This window comes from Acanthopagrus latus, chromosome 3 (assembly GCF_904848185.1).
Source record: "Acanthopagrus latus isolate v.2019 chromosome 3, fAcaLat1.1, whole genome shotgun sequence".
Lineage (NCBI taxonomy): Eukaryota > Metazoa > Chordata > Actinopteri > Spariformes > Sparidae > Acanthopagrus > Acanthopagrus latus.
Window position 1 is genome coordinate 5,150,388 of NC_051041.1, and position 19,320 is coordinate 5,169,707.

At 40.1% G+C, this 19,320-nt stretch overlaps 1 protein-coding gene across 2 annotated transcripts; it reads left to right on the plus strand.

Annotated features, from left to right (window-relative positions):
* Window positions 1-306: 306 nt before the first annotated feature.
* On the plus strand, window positions 307-19,097 carry sfpq (splicing factor proline/glutamine-rich). 2 transcript variants are annotated; one of them, XM_037093128.1, is made up of 12 exons: window positions 307-1,232; window positions 1,902-2,084; window positions 2,205-2,506; window positions 2,617-2,712; window positions 3,089-3,285; window positions 3,386-3,470; window positions 3,614-3,725; window positions 3,829-3,877; window positions 4,300-4,403; window positions 7,958-18,063; window positions 18,726-18,811; window positions 18,975-19,097. In XM_037093128.1, the coding sequence occupies exons 1-10, from the start codon at window positions 441-443 to the stop codon at window positions 8,066-8,068; spliced, it is 2,031 nt and encodes a 676-aa protein (XP_036949023.1). In that variant the 5' UTR covers window positions 307-440; the 3' UTR covers window positions 8,069-18,063; window positions 18,726-18,811; window positions 18,975-19,097. The 2 variants fall into 2 exon arrangements, with proteins under 2 accessions (XP_036949023.1, XP_036949024.1); XM_037093129.1 differs by having other exon boundaries at window positions 18,015-18,063.
* Window positions 19,098-19,320: the final 223 nt, after the last annotated feature.

The following is a 19,320-nucleotide window of genomic DNA, read 5'->3' on the forward strand; positions in this document are numbered from 1 at the left end:
TAATTTCTCTCGCCCAAACCACAGCAGTAGTGACTGCCCTCTAAAGTCAGACCCACTGGAAACAGGTCTCAACTTGTTGTTTAAAACACTCTGTGATTAAAAAGTAAAATAACTTCTTACTGTTATTCTTACTGGCGTCCATGCTGGTCCCACAATCCGACATGAGACACATGAACACACCAAAGTTAGAAGAACGACTTTCGGAAGTGGGAATATCCGAGAAGCACGTGAATGCAGCATCCGTACGGGCGGCTCCTCCTCCTGAGCAGCGGACCAATGAGGTGAGCCGGGCGGCTCTTGGTTCTCTCCGTACAGGAGAAAGAAAGACACACGACGGTTAGTCGCCATTTTAAGAAGCTCGAGCTGCCGTTACAGTCGTAGGAAGCGGTTGTTACGCAGCACATTTATAACGTTTTTAGTCTTTGCTGATTTAAGGATCAATGTCTCGATTTAACCATAATCGCGGTGGCTTTGGGATGAATAACTTCCAGCCACGCAGAGGCGGGGTCGGCGGTCCGATGCGGGGTGGACTAATGGGAAACCCAAATTTTAGGAGCCATCCTTTCCAGAATCAGAACCAAAATCGGAGAGGGGGAAATAATAACTTCAACAGAGGACCCAATCAGGGACCGCATGGGACTCCCCAGAAGCCACAACAGAACCAGTCTCTGCCCATCATTCCTCCGCCGAGTCCCGGCCCGGCTCTCACAATGAAAGGCCCGATGCAGCAACAGCAACAGCAACCACAGCAGCAGCAGCAGCAGCAGCAGCAGAAACCAGCACCGCAAAACCAGGATCAGCAGCAACCGAAACAGACAACCCCATCACCACAACCGAAGATTCAGTCGCCTCCTCCTAAACCAAACGTCAGCTCTCCTCAACCTAACCTGGCAAACAAGAACCAGAACCAAAATCAGAACCAGCAGCTGAAGTCGCCGGTGGGAAATACAAACGGACAGCAGCAGAAGCAGCCTCCTATCCCCAGCCCGAAGCCAGCGCCCCAGCAGGGCCAGAGAAGCGGCCCTCCACAGGGCCAGAGAACCCCCCAGCAAGGCCAGAAGTCGGGCCCTCAGCAAGGCCAGAAGTCAGGCCCTCATCATGGCCAGAAGACAGGCCCTCAACAAGGCCAGAGGACAGGACCATCGCCGATGAGGCCCAAACACGACCGGCAGGAGTCGGAGAAAATGGCAACAGACAGCGCGCCAGGCCATTCAGTCGGGAGCCAGCTTAAGGTGTGTAACATTCTCGGTAATATACACTGTGTTGTAGATGGCGTCGATAGTCTTTGTTGTTAGCTAGGCTAATGCTAGCTTATTCAATGCAACTAACGGTGCGCTTGATTTTGCGATATCTACCAGTCTGTGCGGGTGGAGCTATTTTGTCTACTGCCATATGTCGCCTGTTGCGTTGCAAGGCGGTGCGAACTGTGATTGAAATCAAGCGCACTCCAGTTTAGTCGGTTTAGGTGTCGGCCATCTTGTGTAAGACCCGTACACGCTAAAATGCTAATTTTGTTCAGTTAAAACAAAGAACATGGAGTGTGTAATTGGTTTTGGCTTCTTTTTACCCCGATTTAGATATCCTTTGTCGATTTGTGTGTCAGGTTTTCCAGAATTGGTTAAAAAATATATAGGTCAATTTTTTTTTCACCTACATTATTTGTGGGGGATGGGCGATTGGTCGGGGAAAGACGTTTATGAACGTGTCCCGAGTACTTAAAGGGACATTTTGTCAATTAAATGACTATATTTGAATATATGCGTGTCATTTCAGCTGTATGTGAATTTTCCTTACCTGCTCTTCAGTATCTGCTTCTCCTTTTTTCGTTGTCTGAATACACCGGTGGTGTTTGCATAAGCAGAGATGTGAGAGTTTGACTGTATGTTTGTGTCAATCGACAGGAGTTCACACTGTCCATGCTGCTGAAACCCGGTGAGAAGACGTACACACAGCGGTGTCGTCTGTTCATTGGTAACCTGCCCAACGACATCACAGAGGAAGATTTCAAAAAGCTGTTTGCCAAATATGGGGAGCCCAGCGAGGTCTTCATCAACAAAGGCAAAGGCTTTGGTTTCATCAGATTGGTAAGACATCCCATATTTGTAATTACATACACAAATGACATTTCTGGTAACATTTTGAAAATGTTAATTCTACAATATTGTGAAGAATGTTTATTTGGGTATTTGTGTGATGTCTGGCAGGAGTCCCGTGCACTTGCAGAGATAGCAAAAGCAGAGTTGGATGACACACCAATGAAAGGGAGGCCCCTGCGCGTCCGATTTGCCACACACTCTGCGGCCCTGTCTGTAAAGAATCTGTCTCCGTTTGTGTCCAATGAGCTCCTGGAAGAAGCTTTCTCACAGTTTGGAATGGTTGAGAGGGCTATTGTCATCGTAGATGATCGTGGGCGCTCTACAGGCAAGGGCATTGTTGAGTTTGCCTCCAAACCTGCTGCCAGAAAGGCCTTGGATCGGTGCACCGAGGGTGTTTTCCTTCTGACCACGTAAGTACTGTTTCAGTGCTAAATGATTTCATGTCCCGCTCAGTTAAGTCAGTATGCCACAAAATATGCATAAAACCTTGCTTATTCTTCTTGTCATGTGGTCTTTTCAGGTCACCCCGTCCTGTTCTTGTTGAGCCTTTGGAGCAGTTTGATGATGAAGACGGTCTTCCAGAGAAACTGGCACAGAAGAACCCCAGATATCAAGCGTGAGTTTATCACTTTTAATGGGCTTCTTGGTTTGGGGAGGTAGTTGTTTTATACTTGGGTCTCAGTCACTTTTATTATGCAGGTCTTATCTTTCAAGTCATTGTTTTGTGTCCAGCAGATGGTGTGTTGTGAGTGTGGGGGGTTGCAGTAGTAGTGGTCTGGGGGTTGCATCTGTTACAAATCAATCTTTTGTGTGGAGTGGCAGATGTTAGCCTGTGCAAATTAATGGAAGGCGGAGACATTTATTCATCATTTTCTAAATGTTGTCTGTCGTCTTTTTCATCTTTAAACTGAAAGGACAAGTCTGTGTAGGTCGTTGCTGTCAATAAAGTCATAGAGCTAACATGCTGTCTGTTGTGTTGCTTGTATCTATAGAGAGCGAGAGGAACCTCCCCGTTTTGCTCGTCCAGGCACATTTGAATTCGAGTACTCCAAGCGTTGGAAGTCCCTGGATGAAATGGAGAAGCAGCAGAGGCAGCAGGTGGAGAAGAACATGCTTGAGGCCCGCGAGAAGCTGGAGAGCGAAATGGAGGATGCCTACCATGAGCACCAGGCCAACCTGCTCCGACAAGGCAAGTTCAGTAGTGCTGTCAGGTTTAATAAAGAGACAGAAGCTTGCAACTCTTGGGTTTCCTGGACTTAAGATGTTTTTTGTTCTTTTCTTGTTATCAGATCTGCTGAGGCGACAGGAGGAACTGAGGCGCATGGAGGAGATGCACAGTCAGGAAATGCAAAAGAGGAAGGAGATGCAGCTGAGGTATTTATATTCTGCAGAATTCTTGTTTGTTGTCATAACTATCCCTCTCTCACACTCGTTTATAAATCCTTAAATAAATCATCAGACATGTTAACATAAATGCTCAACATGTGTCACGTGATTATTTTCCTCGTTGTAAATAGACAAGAAGAAGAGCGTCGCCGGCGGGAGGAAGAGATGCTTCGCAAGAGGGAGATGGAAGAACAGATGCGCCGCCAGCGTGAGGAGAACTACAGGATGGGCAACTTCATGGATGTGAGTTAACCTTAACTTTAGAATACAAGACTATTACATATAAACAAGAAAATAATTTTTGATTAGTATTTTTTTGTTTAATCTTTATTCTGTTTTATTGCAGAGGGACAGAGAGATGAGAATGAATCCCAATGGAGGCATGGGCATGGGCGGTAAGTCCTTCTCCCGTATTTGAATACATTTAATTGAGTCAGTTGTTTAGAAAAATGGCCCACACCATGTATATTAATTATTACCAGTGATAAATGGCAAGACATAAGTAACGCTGCTATTTATAAGACAATTCATTTGAATAATACAATAACTCCAGCCTCCAACATGACCTTAAATTTAGATCCTTAGCGTTTTAATCTCATCAAATGAGTGCATGTGCATCTAGCACATTGCTTACAGTGTTGAGGTGACCCACAATGTATTTTAAATGTGATATATTTGGACTTTTTGCACCAAAGATTGATTCTTTGTACTCAATGTGCAATTAACAGGCTGCAGTAGAAGTGTGTCCCTTATATTTATTTTAAGTATGTATTAAGTGCAGTCTGTGTTCTTGACTTGTTGCCATGCTGTCTGTTAGATATGCCCTTTGGATCAGCAAATTCTAAGTTCCCAATGGGTGGACTGAACTTTGAGGGTCAGCAGGGAATGGGAGCTGCAGGAGGCTTGATGGGCAACGAAATGGTAATGTATCCCACTTTTTGGAAAATCAGTAGTTGATGTAGTTTGTTTTGGCTTTCCTTTGTGTTGGAGAGACTCTTGGCTGATTTTAAGTGCAAGGGTCAGATGGACGAACTGGATGGGAAAATATGAACGATGTGTTCCCAGCTGTCTTTGGCTGGCTTGTTGGTTGTTGAAGGTGACAAGATATGCTGCCTGCCGGATCGGGTTTCCATCAATGGCAAGCCAAGCCCCCTCAATTGGCTTCACTTGAGTCTTGCTGCTTTACAGTTACAAAACCGTCAACCTGCACTAAAATCGCACAAAACTGCTCTCTGACAGCTATAGACAGACTCCAGTGGCTCTTCTCACTCTACTCAAATTGTTTGTGTAGTGGACTTCTATTGCAAGCCCTGTCTCCTGAGCTGGACAGGCACTTTTTCTTGTACTGAGGCAGAATGGCGTTTACCATTGTTTTTTTTCCTTTAAGTGCTGACACTGTAATTATTTAGCTTTTTTAATTCACTTTTTAGTACTGCATAAGCAGTTTCATGTATCCTCTGACATTATAGAAAATGAAGGCTATGTGTATTTTTGGGTGGCAGTGTGAAATAATGTACAAAGCTTTGTACTGCAAGCCAATTTGAGAAATGAGGTAGGTTTGTATTTCATCTTCTGGACAACCTTTCCCTTCTCAACATGTTTTTGTTACTGAGCATTTACAATGCTTTTAGTGCAGGCTGACGGTATGAGGCATGAAATGTGAAATGAAAAGAAAAAAAATAACGGCAGGATTAATTGATGGGGGCAGGCAAAGCCTTGTAACCATTTGTGTTTAGGATGGCACTTGGGACTACTGGACTCAGCTTGAGACCTATGCTTTTGGCAGACTTGTAGTACCAATGTTGGGTTTGTTTCTGGATTACAGTTGACAAAGGGAACACTTAAATGAGTGAACATTCTCAGTCCTGAATGAATCACATTTCCAGAAACATTTTAATGAAATCTTGATGTTCTGTATAAAATGTTTGCAGTTGATTTAGTGTTTGCTCCAAAATACTGAAAGGGCTTGGTGTAGAGATGGCAATTTTTTCCAGTTCACATCGATCTGCATTACAATCAACCGCTATCAGTTTATTAAATTTAAAAATCAAACCTTAATATATGATTTCTGTGGATGTGTGAGATTAACGCCTGACAAGTGCAAAAGGTAGATTTGTTTTAAAGGAAATCTACCAGACTAGTGGGTAAATGTTTGTGTGGAAACAGTCAAGTAATTACAGCTATGCAGCGGTTAACTCTGAATGGGTTGTCAAGGGTGTGCCACTTCTGTCTTTTGCTGTCTGTGTGTTGGGGTTTATCACACACAGCATAGGGACGGCATTGTTCTTTCAGGTGACCTCATAAATTAAATCTATAGTGGACTGGCTAAAGCCTAAACCCTAAAAATGGGAGCTCATTTTTTTTATTTTTCTTAGGTAGTTAAAATACACTAATCGACATCATCACTGCCTTTTTATTCTTTCAATATATCACTTTAAATAAGTAGATGTTAAATCAAAACCGTGTCCTGTAAATTTATCCACAAGTAGATTCTAACTGCACACCTCTGAAATCATGTCAATATGAACTATTAATGATAACATCAGATGGAGTGTTCCTTATACAGTTTAAAGCCTTATTTCCCCCAAAATCTCAATTTATATTGATCTTGAGATATAGATAGATATCCAGGTACAATTGATATTGTAAATGAAATATCCCTAACCTAATTGTTATTGAATCATCAGTCAGAACAAATTGGGCCCCTGTGAATTGGAATCAAATTCAGTTACGGAAGTTTGTTCCAATACGTAGCTCTATTTACTAAACACTTTGTATTTTAAAAATGGTGAGCTTTCACATTTGTAGCTTTTTGTTCAATGACAACAGAAGCCTTGCCTGGTTACTTTATCCTGCATTCAATTTAAAGCACCATTTCCCTTTTTAAATGTCTTCAGAAAAAGGCTTTTATTGGATCAGAAAGTAAAGCCAGTGGTTCAAGCAACAGTTTCAGATTTAAAGAAGTTGCATTTACAGTGACACGTGACGGGCTGTTTTTACATGTAGTTATACACTCACACCTCATTATATAGCGCAACTCAGTAAGCTGAGCAGGTTGGTGTCGAGTAAAATCCAGTTCAAGAGAAGTAAATTCTACATTCTTTCTCATTACATGTGTTCCGTTCTTGTCACATTGCTTCGTCAAAGGCTTGTGTTGCAATCCAAAGCCTCTGTTTGATACCAGGTTTTGCGAAAAGCACGATTTTCACACCATTGTAGTTTAACTAGGACATGTCCCATTTCACATGTGAACTGCATAATGACCACCGATTTTTCTTCCTCTGTTGCAAAAAGTTGTTTAGGTTTATGTGTTGTGCAATACTTACATTTTACTGTACACGTATATTCTTGTTCAGTTCCCGTATTTAAGACTCTGGTCACAGTCGGAGTACTTTAGATGCTGTTTTTAATGCAGTGCCATAAGAGGGGCTGTGACAACAGATTGATACTTTATTTTCAGGAAAATTGGAAATGACAAAATTCTGTCAAATTGTCACTGTACTGCTGTGAATTTCATATGTTTTCTTAAATTTCTAAGTTTACATCAACTCCGACCACAGCAAAAGGAATATATGAAATGTTTGAGCTAGGGCTGGGCGGTATGGCTTTAAATTCATATCACAATATTTTTAGGCTGCATCGCAATACACAATATATTGTTCAATATTTTGAAGTGTCAAGTCTCAATAGCACTTCATGAATACCAGGATTGAGCTTCAAAATCAGATATCGCGATAATTTCAACCAAACCTCTGTCTGTATTGCAACAGTGTTGTAGGGATGAATATGGGTACTTTTTCACAACACTAGCTTAATGCTGTATTATCACAACAGTGGGGATATAATGACTAAGTGGGTAAAGACAAGTTGGATAGGTTCATAAAATGACATTACTTGACTGTAATGCAGTCTTCAAAACTAGGACAGGACAACATTATTGTCATATCACAATATCCAAAATCTAAGATGATAAATAGTCTCAAATCACGATAACATTATATATTGCCCAGCCCTAGTTTGGGCTTTATTTATAACGATATACAGTTAATTATGTATGTATTTGTTAAAACCTCCAAGAGGTGTACTTATTTTATCTGTTGCAACATTTAATTGATGTGCATAGGTAAATTTGGTAAGCATTTAAAAATGCTATACCTAGTACCTATTAAGACTTTTGATTAGTCTTGGCATGCACTGGAGAGACCATACTAGGTAGGCACTGACTAACAAAAGCATTACCCTCTCTTCCTTTTCCGTATGTAACCTGTGGCACCTGTGGACCTTCATATTGGAACGAACGGTTTCTTCGGATGTGTCTCCTGCTGGTTATGTTTTAAATCTGCTCACGATATAAAACCACCTCTATTGCCATAACTTTTTATACACTTCCACATGGACATGAACTGTGTGCTTGCGCACCCCATATATTACTCCCCACCCTCCTATTTGCCTCCTTGGTAAATTGATCCCCACAGCGCAATGAGCGCTTCTCCCAGGGTGGTCCCAGGGGAATGGGTCCTGGTAATGCTGGGTTCGGCAGGGTCCGTGAGGAGTTTGACGGTCCTTCTAAGAAACCTCGTTTTTAGACGCTGGTCTTTGATGCTCCCAGCAGCACCATTTGTATAGATTCTTCAAAACAAACGTGCATTTCTTGTATTTAAGTTTAAGTTGTTGCTACATTTTAGCCTGACAATTTACTCCTTTTTATGAAAGTCTATTTCCATTTTTATTTTGTATTGTCAGTAGTATTGAAAGATGGATCACCTTTGTGTGGTCTGATAGCTCTTTCTGACCATGTATAATTTTCTTTTCTAGATGTATTATGCTCTGTGAGTCGCAGTGAAGTGATAATTGTAACCCTTTTCTCAAATTTCTATGGCTGTGTTTTGTGCCATACATTTGGAGTCAAAGCATGTATTACAATAAAGAGACACTGGTTCTATCAGGACAAACCGTAAACATTTATTCCTAAAATCTGAAACCTACGGTGCATTAAGAAAGCAGCCAAATCCCAACAATTGGTTGTTTGCACTAATTAGATAATGTGGAAAAATTAGCCACATTAGGACTTAAAGGGTCTATGTGTTATCTTTGCTGCAGCCTGACCTTTTGTTGAGCAAATACATGTGGCCCTGTCAGAAGCAAGCATTGCTAAAAAATGCCCCAAGTCTTTGACACTTCATTTTCTGAAAATTCAGAATGGCATTTTTAGCTTAGTCAACTGTAATTTATCAAAGACGTAGTTAGGTGGGGATATGGTTAGGACAGAATGGCAGGAAACTGTTCATCTACAAAAGCTATGAAGTAGTCGACATCCAGCACTTGAAATTTTACAAATCAGAAGATTTGTATCAGATGTTTCATTCAGTGGGAACTGTTATCCTTCAGGAAAGCAGAAATATAACACATAGAACCTTTAAGAAACCCTGTGTAGCAGTATGTTGGGTTGTGGGTAGCCCTATGAACACATTCTGTCTTTCACAGACTTAGTCTGTTGCTGACACTCAGTCTACTTTGGATGCAGTTCTCATGTTCATGTTTTAGGCTGGGGTTATTGACAACGTTTACATGCAGTCCAGAATATATTTTGAATTGATACCAATGATCACTGCACTTGCCCTTTTACTGCAGCAGTTCTGGTCGATGCACAGATAAGAAGCTGGCTGTGTTTTGAAAATGTGATGACATTTCATCCAAATGTGTAAACATCAACCCCATTACTAGAAGTAGACAACCAAAATTTCTGAAGTTGCGTGTTATAAATACAACCTGAGTCATCACAACTATAACTTGTGTAACTAGACGTTATTAAGATCTCAGCCTGTGCTGTGCTTGTATCAATGAGATGGTCTATTGCAAAAGCTTGTCAGTTGATCGAAGTTCAGTCATGACGCAAAAAACCAAAAGAAATGTGAATTAGACACGTTTCCATTAAGTAGTTTGGAGGCTATGAACAGCGTAATTTAATTTGAATCTTGTTGTATAGGCTACATTATGCTCGGTGGTTAAAAAAATAAATAAATAAATAAATATGTATAGAATTAGAGGCTGCAAGCTAAAACCAGTTGTTGGCCTGTTGCAAATAAACTCCCAAGAAGATGAAGAAACAATGTGTTTAGACTATAAACTACATTAATTGGGTTCCTGTCAGTTAAACAGGTCATCTTTTTCAAACCTGCATGTAACCATAGTAAAATTCAGAATAGGACCTATTTGGGGCTATATCAGAGGATGTTTAAAGAACAAAAATAAAAGTCTTGACTGTATTAATCAAAATTAAGTAATAATTTGAGTCCTAAGTTCATACTATTTGTTGGCACAGTTAAATCTGCCTTTGCATGATTGGAAAGTGGCTCAGTTGGACTTAACATTACAATAATGTGCATTGAGGTCAGTTTTGAAGGGATGATGACCACAGGAATCTCAAGCATACATATAGTATATATTAGACTTTGTCTGTGGATGAAAACTTGAGCATTTACTTTCAGGAAGCAGTAAATGTCAGTTACCTATTATTTCCATTATTATATTTACAATTTTTCTGGCTGTTAATCCCAAATATTTATTTTTTTTATTTTTTTATGGAGCTAAATGACATCGTTGGGTTGGTGAGCATAGCCAACGTTGCATATAGAGAATACATATACATCCTAAATGTGCACAGCTTATACTCCACTGGCCAACAATTCAATGTGTGGGACCTGTAAGAAGACAAGAATTCCAGACTTTCATTTCTCTACCCTGCCTTTCAGTTTCAAGATTGATATGGCTCATTACTACAGTGGACGTGTCTGCTGCACCCTTTGAACTGTTTGTTATTGACAGGACAATCTGATATTTCACTGCCTCCAGCTTGTGAATTCTCCTTTTACATCTAGTTATACTACAGGAGGAAGATGAGCTGCTCCTTAAAGCCTTATTTAATACACATATTACGTGGCTGGTTTATACTATCAGCATACTTATACTATCTACAGAGCTTGCTGGGACAACAATAACAACAGTTGGCTACTGTGTGTAACAAGCTATACTGTGTAAAATTCATGTGGAGACCACAGTGCTTTTATTTTCTGCATTTAGGAAATAACATGTTTAAACTGTACTTGATGTCATCATTGGCAACGGTACAAAAGTAAGAGCTCCGCGTTTTAAAAGAACTTTTAAGAATCTTTACCCTCAAATGAAAGGGATAAAAGTATGATTGTGTGGGCTACCTTTTTGTTGACATCCGGAGGATCATGGATTCCAACTTAACTTTATGCCCACCTTTTTTACATAATAACCATAAGAAAGGAACGTCTTGTTGCAATTGAATATTTTCTCTGCTGCCTGCTCTGGCCTCTCCCCATTTCTCATGTCAGTACCTGTTTTGAGGTGTTATCTTGTCATTTAGCATCAAGTGAACGTTGGCTTGCTTCAGCAAGCTTTTCTCAATTGTGTGGTAGCAGGAGGTGGGGTATAAACTGTAAAGTGTAAGTATTCTTGCATTAATTACACCTTTTCAAGAATAACTGTTTCATTTGACTGTGTTTTTTTTATTTTATGTTTTTTATTTTTGGAAATGGCAAATTTCCTGGGAGATGGAGCAGGGCACTTTCTTAATTTGTCCTGGCACTAGCCTTGATACTCTCTTGAAACTCTGGATTATTGAAGTTGAATTTACATTAAGTTGAAATATGAACAAGAACAGGAAGTGACTTTCTTCCTTGCCTTTGGAGTCACCTTTAGTGCTCTTTTGTAAACACTAAGGGTCTGTCCAATGGCTGACTTTGGACAACTATTGGACCTATAGCTGGGTGGCTACATTGCATCCTGTGGTAGTTATTTTACTTTGCCAAATAGGCAAATACTGGCAATAGAGGACGTAAGAGCCCAAGATTCTTTTTAGCAGCCCAAGAAAATCTTCCCTCTTCTTTTGGCGACCGGGAACCCTGCAAAACACACCTGAAATGGCTGCAAACTGAGCTCTTCAGATGCTTGGATGGATTTGGTAATCTCATTAGAGTATCCCGGACTTTTCATTTACAATGTCACGTGTGTTTGTGTTATGTACATCTTTTCTTAACAGGTTTGACCAGCTTTAAAGATAATGGACTGTGGAGGAATATGTGGCTGCGTAGCTTATACTAAGGGATATTTTAGAAACCTACACACTGGACCGACATCGGGATGAAAACAAGGATTAGATCGAGTGGGCCAATGCCCTGTGGCATATCTGTTTATCAAGCCATTTCTAAGCCTGTAGATGAAAGTAAAAGCAAAGATTGTCCTCTATGACAAGTTATTAGAAAAGTTTCAATTTGGCATCAGGAAATTGCAGCAATCTTGCATAGTGACCATTTATGCAATAGAACCTCAACTGTAATTATGTTACTCTATACACTTCAATGGTAGGAGTAGATGTTAATGCAAAGAATATGGACTCCTCTGTAGTCCACACGCCATGTTGGTTTTGTAAAATCACGTGTATAGTTCTACACTAAGGGTGGGATACAACCAGTTTAAAAATCTGGTTGTGGATCGATGCTGGTATATTTGTTTTTCAGGTCACAGCCTAAATAGAAATGCAACATTAAACTAAATTTGCTTAAAATTAAACTTTCCCAAGGTCAGTCTGCAGTGGTATACTAGCGATTTGCGTACAATTTTTTTTTAGTGCTTATTTACATGAGACTTTACTCTTACCAGGATTTACAATGATTAATCAAAACAATGAAGTCCTTTGGATTTAACCTGTTGAGTGCTCTCTTGTAAGTGGGACTGTTGACTGTCTAACATAGAGGGCATACAGATATTGAACTGACTTTGAGTAATTAGCAACTGCCGAAGGAGATTTTGTTGTATAGTGAGTGAAAAAAAGACAAGAAAAGGGGGGAAAGTTAATTGGCCCCCAATACTTTTTTTTTAATTACAAATGTCAGCATGAGTACATGGAAGTTAATGCTAAAAGAAATGGTAACATATTGGACAACTATGAATCTTGTTAGGCTCATTTAGAGCTTTGCTTGTAGTAAAACAGAAGACGATATCCTCCAAACATCACCGGAACATTCTGAAAAATAGTGCTTAAAGATCTTACTGACTTGGCCTAAGTGTTCATTTTAAAACTTGTACTGTTATGTCTGTGTGTTGGTGTTGTGTACAATTTGTTTTTCTTTAACAGGTTTGACCATCTTTAAAGGTGTTGGACTATGAGAAGGAACTTTCCAAACCAAGAAATTCAAAGTCTGTAGCTTCTGTTGGAGTGGTTAAGTTCAAAGCTATCATTCTTGAAGACCAAATGGCACCGATTTCTTGATGATTGCAGTTATTTGTTATCCTGTTAGGTATCGGCGCTATAGTTTGGATTATGGCTTGTAAAGCTGCAAGTACACAAGATTAAACTGACTTTGCTAGCAACACTTTAACACCCTATTACAAAACACTCTGACTTAGTCTGATTTTAATCAAACATTGACATGCATATTTACGGAAAGTTTGCAGACAACATTTGCTGTTCATGGCACCACACTCATTTGACCATCTACACAGTTACTGTATTTGGAGCAGGATTAGCACTTTTTATTGGTAAAGCAGATATTTAAATAAAATCTTTAAAAGAGATGTTATTTGTAAGGACTAGTGTGTATATATATATTGGCAGCTGATATGGCCAAATGGAAGATGTAGAGATTTCCCAACCCTAGGACACAGCCTGGTTTAAAAAAAAAAAAAAAAAGTTTTGGACTTTAGTGAATTTTCTTGTTCATGACAGCTGTACAAGGGGTGAATTCATTCGTTCATCTTGTGCGGGGGCTTTAAGTTATACATAATTAAGGTCATAGGCAGTTTGACTAACAGATTGTTGTTTGCTATCTGCACCCAGGCTTCAATCAGCCTTCACAAACGCTACACTCTTTTGTCCATTTTTGTATTAGCCAGGAGTTCAGATGGCGCTGGCCAGATCCACCACGCTGAGCTTTACAGTGGCTCTGCAGAAACGTATGGAACTCTTCACAAAGACTACATCTAAATATTTTCACACTGGTGATCTTGAAGAGGACTCCTAAGTTGTACTATGCAGGGTTTTATTGCTGTTTTTAAACACCATTTAAAGTTGCACCCTCTTCCCCAGCTCAGCTAGCGAGACAGAGCTCTGGTGGTCGAGCGAGCTAAAGGGTGAATGAAGAGAGGGTGCATTGATGGTGAGAACAAAGAATGTATTCCAGAACAGAAAACCAATACACCTCCTCCTCCACACAACCCTTCAGATTTTTTTGTGCGAATACAGCTGAAGTGCGAGCTTCACCCTGTTTGCTGCACTGATTTACTCTGTGTGTGTGTAGCTCAGCCCCTTCCTTGGTCAATCACACACAGACCTGCAGTTTTTTTTTTACTATATCCATGATGAAGACAGCCATGTAACTATGTGTCATATAGAGACCAGACCTCACGCCCCTTTGTGCTGTCATATGATTGGAGCTACACACCTGCTTTTTTCCTGGGCCGAAAGGTTGAGAATGAATGCAGACGGCAGAGTCACTGCAGATGCACACACCATGCACACTTCTAGTTGGTGGCAAGTGAAGATTGAGATGGATTACTTTTGTAAATACTGTAATAATCCTGCATAGTATATCTTTTTTTTTTTTTTAAGTCCCCCAAAGCGGGCATCAATCTCACTTCAAACTTCACAGTAACTGTATATCAGCGGTTCAGAAGAGTCCAACACTTTATGACAGCATTCGTGACCTAAAATTTTAAGTCAGCTGGGGCACCAATTTTTGAAAAATTAGAGTTTTGGGTCACAGACATCCTCTGTGTCAACCCATTTTTCACATGACATGACATATTTGAGAAAAAATTGAAACCAAAGATTTGACACATGCAGTTACGACTCGAGATTTGTGGCTTTCAACCCTAATCTGCCATCCCACCCACCCATATTTGTTCTCATCGTGTGAAACTCCCCAATCCTAAAATCTGATGACAGAACCTGCACTAGTTGACCTGACCAACTTCATACACCAACCTACCCGAGGCAGGAAGTTCCATGCACCTTGCGGTTGAAGAGAGGATCGTGCGTGTGCCTGTTGCCTGTGTGGTTGTGTGTATGCTTCATGTCTTTGGATAAATGAGGTGTGTTAGCTGCAGTCAGCCAGCTTGTCAAAGACAGGCTGCCCCAGTCCACAGTAGAGGCTCTTCTCTGCAGTTGGGTTGCATTGACGATGAGTAGTTCTGCAGAAGTCAGTGGACAGTAAAGCCTGGACTTGTTTGCACTGCAGCCAGAGGTATGCTTACACAGATCAGCCGAACAAGTAAGGTAAGTGTTCCATCCATGTTTATAATACAAGATGCACAGTTGTCCCATAACTTGACTCTTCTCTCTGTTGTCTCTTTTCACCATGTCACTGCTCACGGTGACCTTTTACAGGGCTTCTGGCATCACACTTACAAAGAATGGCATCACAGTGCAGATCTCTTTTCTTCAACCTTTTTATGTGTGGATGTTGCAAAGCATTATAGTCCGTGCAGTGTGTGTGTGGTTGTAGTACTTTGGCTTCTCTGTATGCATGAACGGGTCTGGATTGTTGAGTCAGTAGTTCAACACTACCACGAACCACAGATGTGTGGAACAAGGTGCTGAAAATCTGACACATTTGTCTTATTTTGGTAACACTGCAAGTCAAGAGAGAGGGTGTATTTTTATTTTCTGGCATGAAAGCAACATTTAAAATGAAACCATTAGAATGATTAAATATTTAGCTGTACTCAATTTTGCAGTTGAGTTCTTCAGTGAAAACACAAAGCCCATCTCATGGGATGGCATTGTCCATTGTATTGCTGTAAGAAATGTTTTTGGGTAGTGTCTGTATGTCAGAACTTTTACATATTTCACAGTTTAGGTTTGGTTTCTTTTTTTAATTTATTAGTTAAACTTCTAACTGCACAAGTGTGCCTGCAGTTCTGCCATTTTTAAGGTTCAGTAGTTTAGTGTTGAACCATGACAAATTATTAAAATCATTCAAAGTATTTAGATTTAATCGTAGCACATTTGTTTGTTTAGTTGTGTCACAACCTTGATAACGGATAGAACTGCTCCACCTGTCATCACTACTCCTGACTCCATCTGTCTGACTGTGAAATGTCTCTAAAACTATAAACTAAAATGTTTGTGGTAGTGGGTTGGGACATCTTGCAGTTTTGAAGTGAGCACGTCACATACTGCTGGGGTTGCGCTGGGTGGGTTTGTATATAAAATGAAATTTCTATGTCAGACATTCTGTTCTTGATCCAACACTCAATGCAGGTTTCCCTTCTTTTTTTGCTCCAGCCTTTGTGTGTTTGTGACAGTGGGTTTTGATGGTTTGTTTTTTTTTTCCGATTCTTGAAAAATGCAAATGTGCATTCAGACAACTTACGACTAATATCTGAGTACATTTTAAGCAGTTCCGCTCCTCTTTCAGTACATCCTCTCTTTGAAGTAAAGATTTCTGAACTTCAGTAATACTACATTTGTCAGGGAAGAAAACAGTGTTCTGAAAACTTCATAAAGAAATTTTAAATGGTGTATTCACCCCACGCAGTCAACAGAATTTTTTATTTAAATTTTTCTGGGAGCAAGCAAGCACAGATGGGGTGTATTTGTCTTTGTTTGGGTTTAGTTCAGTCTGAATGAACAAAGTACTCACCAGAGACTCTGGTTATCATCCATCCTTTGAATTCTTTATTCCTGCTCTTCTCTCTACACCGTAGTGGAGGTGAGCACCTCTGACTCACTCAGAAGTGCGAGTAAAGATAACTGACAACATATTTAAACTCTGGACTCTGTACAAACCTTACTTTGGGTGTAATGTGCACTCCAGGGGAGATATTTTAAAGACAGATTTGAAAAAGTTATGTAAAAAAAAAAACAACCATACAAGATAACAGAAACTTTGGTCTAAACACACTGACATGATATACAATGACATCACATCTTTGACACTAATCCAAATAAATCTGGCTTTTAAACAGAATGTTTTCTTCAGTATCAAAGTAATCCAGTGATTGTTATCTTCACACAAGTGGTTAGATTGTGAACAGACACTACTAGTAGTTTATCAGGCATACTTTTTAATGGAGCTGATTTAGAGCATGTATGTTAACTCACAGAACACATGGCAATGTTATGACACACTTATGTACATCCCCCAAAGCATAATGGCAAATGCAGTTCTAAAACTATTGGATATTCTGTTCATAAAGCTAAATGTGAGAGAACAGGCAACAAACGAGGAGAACGAAATGGAGGAACCACAATAAAAATGCACCACTTTATTTTTTCCAAACTGTGCTGTAAACTCACAAATATCACTTAATAAACATTCAGTTCAAATGGATTACATCTTCACTTACAGACTCTGAAACCACTGATCTAAAGGATGGTGTTTGTTTTGAGGAGGAAATGGTTTTTTTTAGAGGGCGTACAATGTAAGACACGAATACCAAACACAGCAAAAATATTAGTTTTTAGTTGCTGGTTATTTCACATCCAGCAGTCAGTTGTTTGTGTGGAGAACAATGGAGAGACATGTAATCTTTCCCCAGTGCTGATCTCTTGCTCTTCTTTCCTCTCTCATCTCAGTTCCTCTTACTATTTATATTTTGTCAACCTTCCTGTTAGACTTGCCCAGCCAGTATTTTGGAAACCGGCCCGTTTTCTTGTACCATAGGAGTTGTCTTGTAGCTGTAAAGGTGCTTCCTGGAGTTTATGGTTCTCAACCTCGATCAAGAGGAACCTGCACTGTGTTCATCCGATGTCATGAAATCAAGCCCTGGAGGCTGTCGAGATGTGTCTGTCTGCACTGTGATCCATTTTCCAACCAAACCTTAACTCCTGATTCAACAAATCCTTCTCCATGTCCTGTCCTGAGTGTGATGCCAGAATAACCCTTCAGGCCTCTAATGGCCTCTTTTGAAAAGGGCTCTGCCCAAAGTCTGCAAGACGGACGCTGAAACTGACCTTGTTTTACTTTTGTATAAGGTCATGGTGCGTAGCTCAAAGCTCTGTTTGGGGTTTTTCATTAACACCCCCGACGGGTCAGTACGAAGTCAGCTTCACATGGCTCTAACAGAACCACCTTCCCTGAGGATCCCAACAGATCTGAATGTTGTCGTCATGAATATTTCTCGTCCTTTCTGCAGTTTGTAAACACGACTCTACTTCAGGGTGCTCAGATGCTCTTTTTTTTTCCCCTTCTAAAACTCGACCAGTATTTAACTATCATACAATTTGTACCACATACTTGTATTTCTCACATCTACAGAGTTTTTTTTTAATTTTTTTACTTGTGATGCATGTTTACATTATAACACCATTGCTCCACAGTAGCTTCCAACACAAACATGATCACATAAAATACACAGAGATTCACACACTGTCATTTTTTGTCTTTCTATGGGTGGCAACCTCAAAAATAGTAATGATTTTGTAACACAAGCATAGAAGTGATGGTAGGAGCCTGCTGACCAGTTCAATACCAGGGTCTCATTGTTTCTCTCTCGCCACAGGAGCCTCGACCGATCGCAGGAGGCTGAGGATCCACAACAGCAAACCATGGTGAGTCACGGCAGTCAGTAAAGTATAACAGGGTAATACTGTGGATGCCTGACACTCAGCTTATTAATTTTTAAAGAATGATTGCCTTAAAAGAAGAGACTCGTATGAAGGACCAAACTTGCCAGAAATCAGAACTAAATTACGTGGTTGATGATAATTAATGAAGGCTGTTGTTAGACGTTGAGATTCTATGAATATCACAACATAAAGGCTGTGCAAACTCTGTGCATACATGTAGGCCAACTGCTGAATACCCACATATTTGTGTGTGCTACTTTATACCTTCTGAGTATCTGTTGGATTCTATAACTGTATGATAGCACCACGAATTAAAACACTGGGGAGACACACTTTCAAAGATTAACTATATAGTAAATGGATAAATAGGTACAAAACATTAATACATTTCTCATAGACCTATAAATATACTGGAGTTCTCCCCTTTTATAGCACCTCATACGTCACAATATACAAACACATGCTTTCACTTTTTGTGTAGATGGACGAGAAAATAGTGACTTCATCATAATTTCCAGCACAGCTCTGCCCAAATCATTTAAAACGTGGAGCTGTGCAGGATATTATAGAAGTAGTAAATGCCATTGTCTGTAGAATTAACTTGATATTTGGTTTATTCCTGTTTTTCTTATTTGTTTTTGTAGGTAAAATGAAGACTGATGTGTGATTAAATGCCAGAGCTGCAGGAGACCAAGCGACTGCACCGTGGTGACACCAGGATGACTTCCAGGTTAGTTCCCCTGCAGTTTATCATTCACACATGATGTGACTTTACAAAAAACTAATACAGGAAAACAGATGCATGTTGTATTTAAGACTACACTGGTAGTTTAACTGTGGGAGGTGCATTACAATAATCTCTAAAAGTGGTTTTCTGTGCTTCTCCCTCTCAGAGCTGCAGGCGGTGAAGCAGATGCAGAGCCAGGAGGCGTCCAGCAGAGGACGAGCAGCCGAGTCCAGAGGAGATTTATTTGTTTTTGCTCTGAAAGTTTTAATAATAAATGATGTAAACCTGAGTTCTGTTGTTTTGTATTTCTTACACCTGTTTATTTATTTAAAGTTATTCAACTTCTATACTAGAGCTATACTAGAGGGATTGTTTGTAGGGTTGATATATTTAGTCAGATTTCAATTGCAGCAGCCGAATCAGAAACATGATGACAGTTTAACTTGCCAGAGCTCCAGCTGAGCCCCGATCACCTCCACCTACCTGTTTACTGTCTCGCATCAGTGCCCCTG

Coding starts and splice junctions, on each gene's coding strand:
- sfpq (XM_037093128.1), top strand. CDS start 441: ATGTCTCGATTTAACCATAATCGCGGTGGCTTTGGGATGAATAACTTC. Junction 2,507..2,616: donor GGTGTTTTCCTTCTGACCAC/GTAAGTACTGTT, acceptor TGGTCTTTTCAG/GTCACCCCGTCCTGTTCTTG. Junction 4,404..7,957: donor GCTTGATGGGCAACGAAATG/GTAATGTATCCC, acceptor TGATCCCCACAG/CGCAATGAGCGCTTCTCCCA.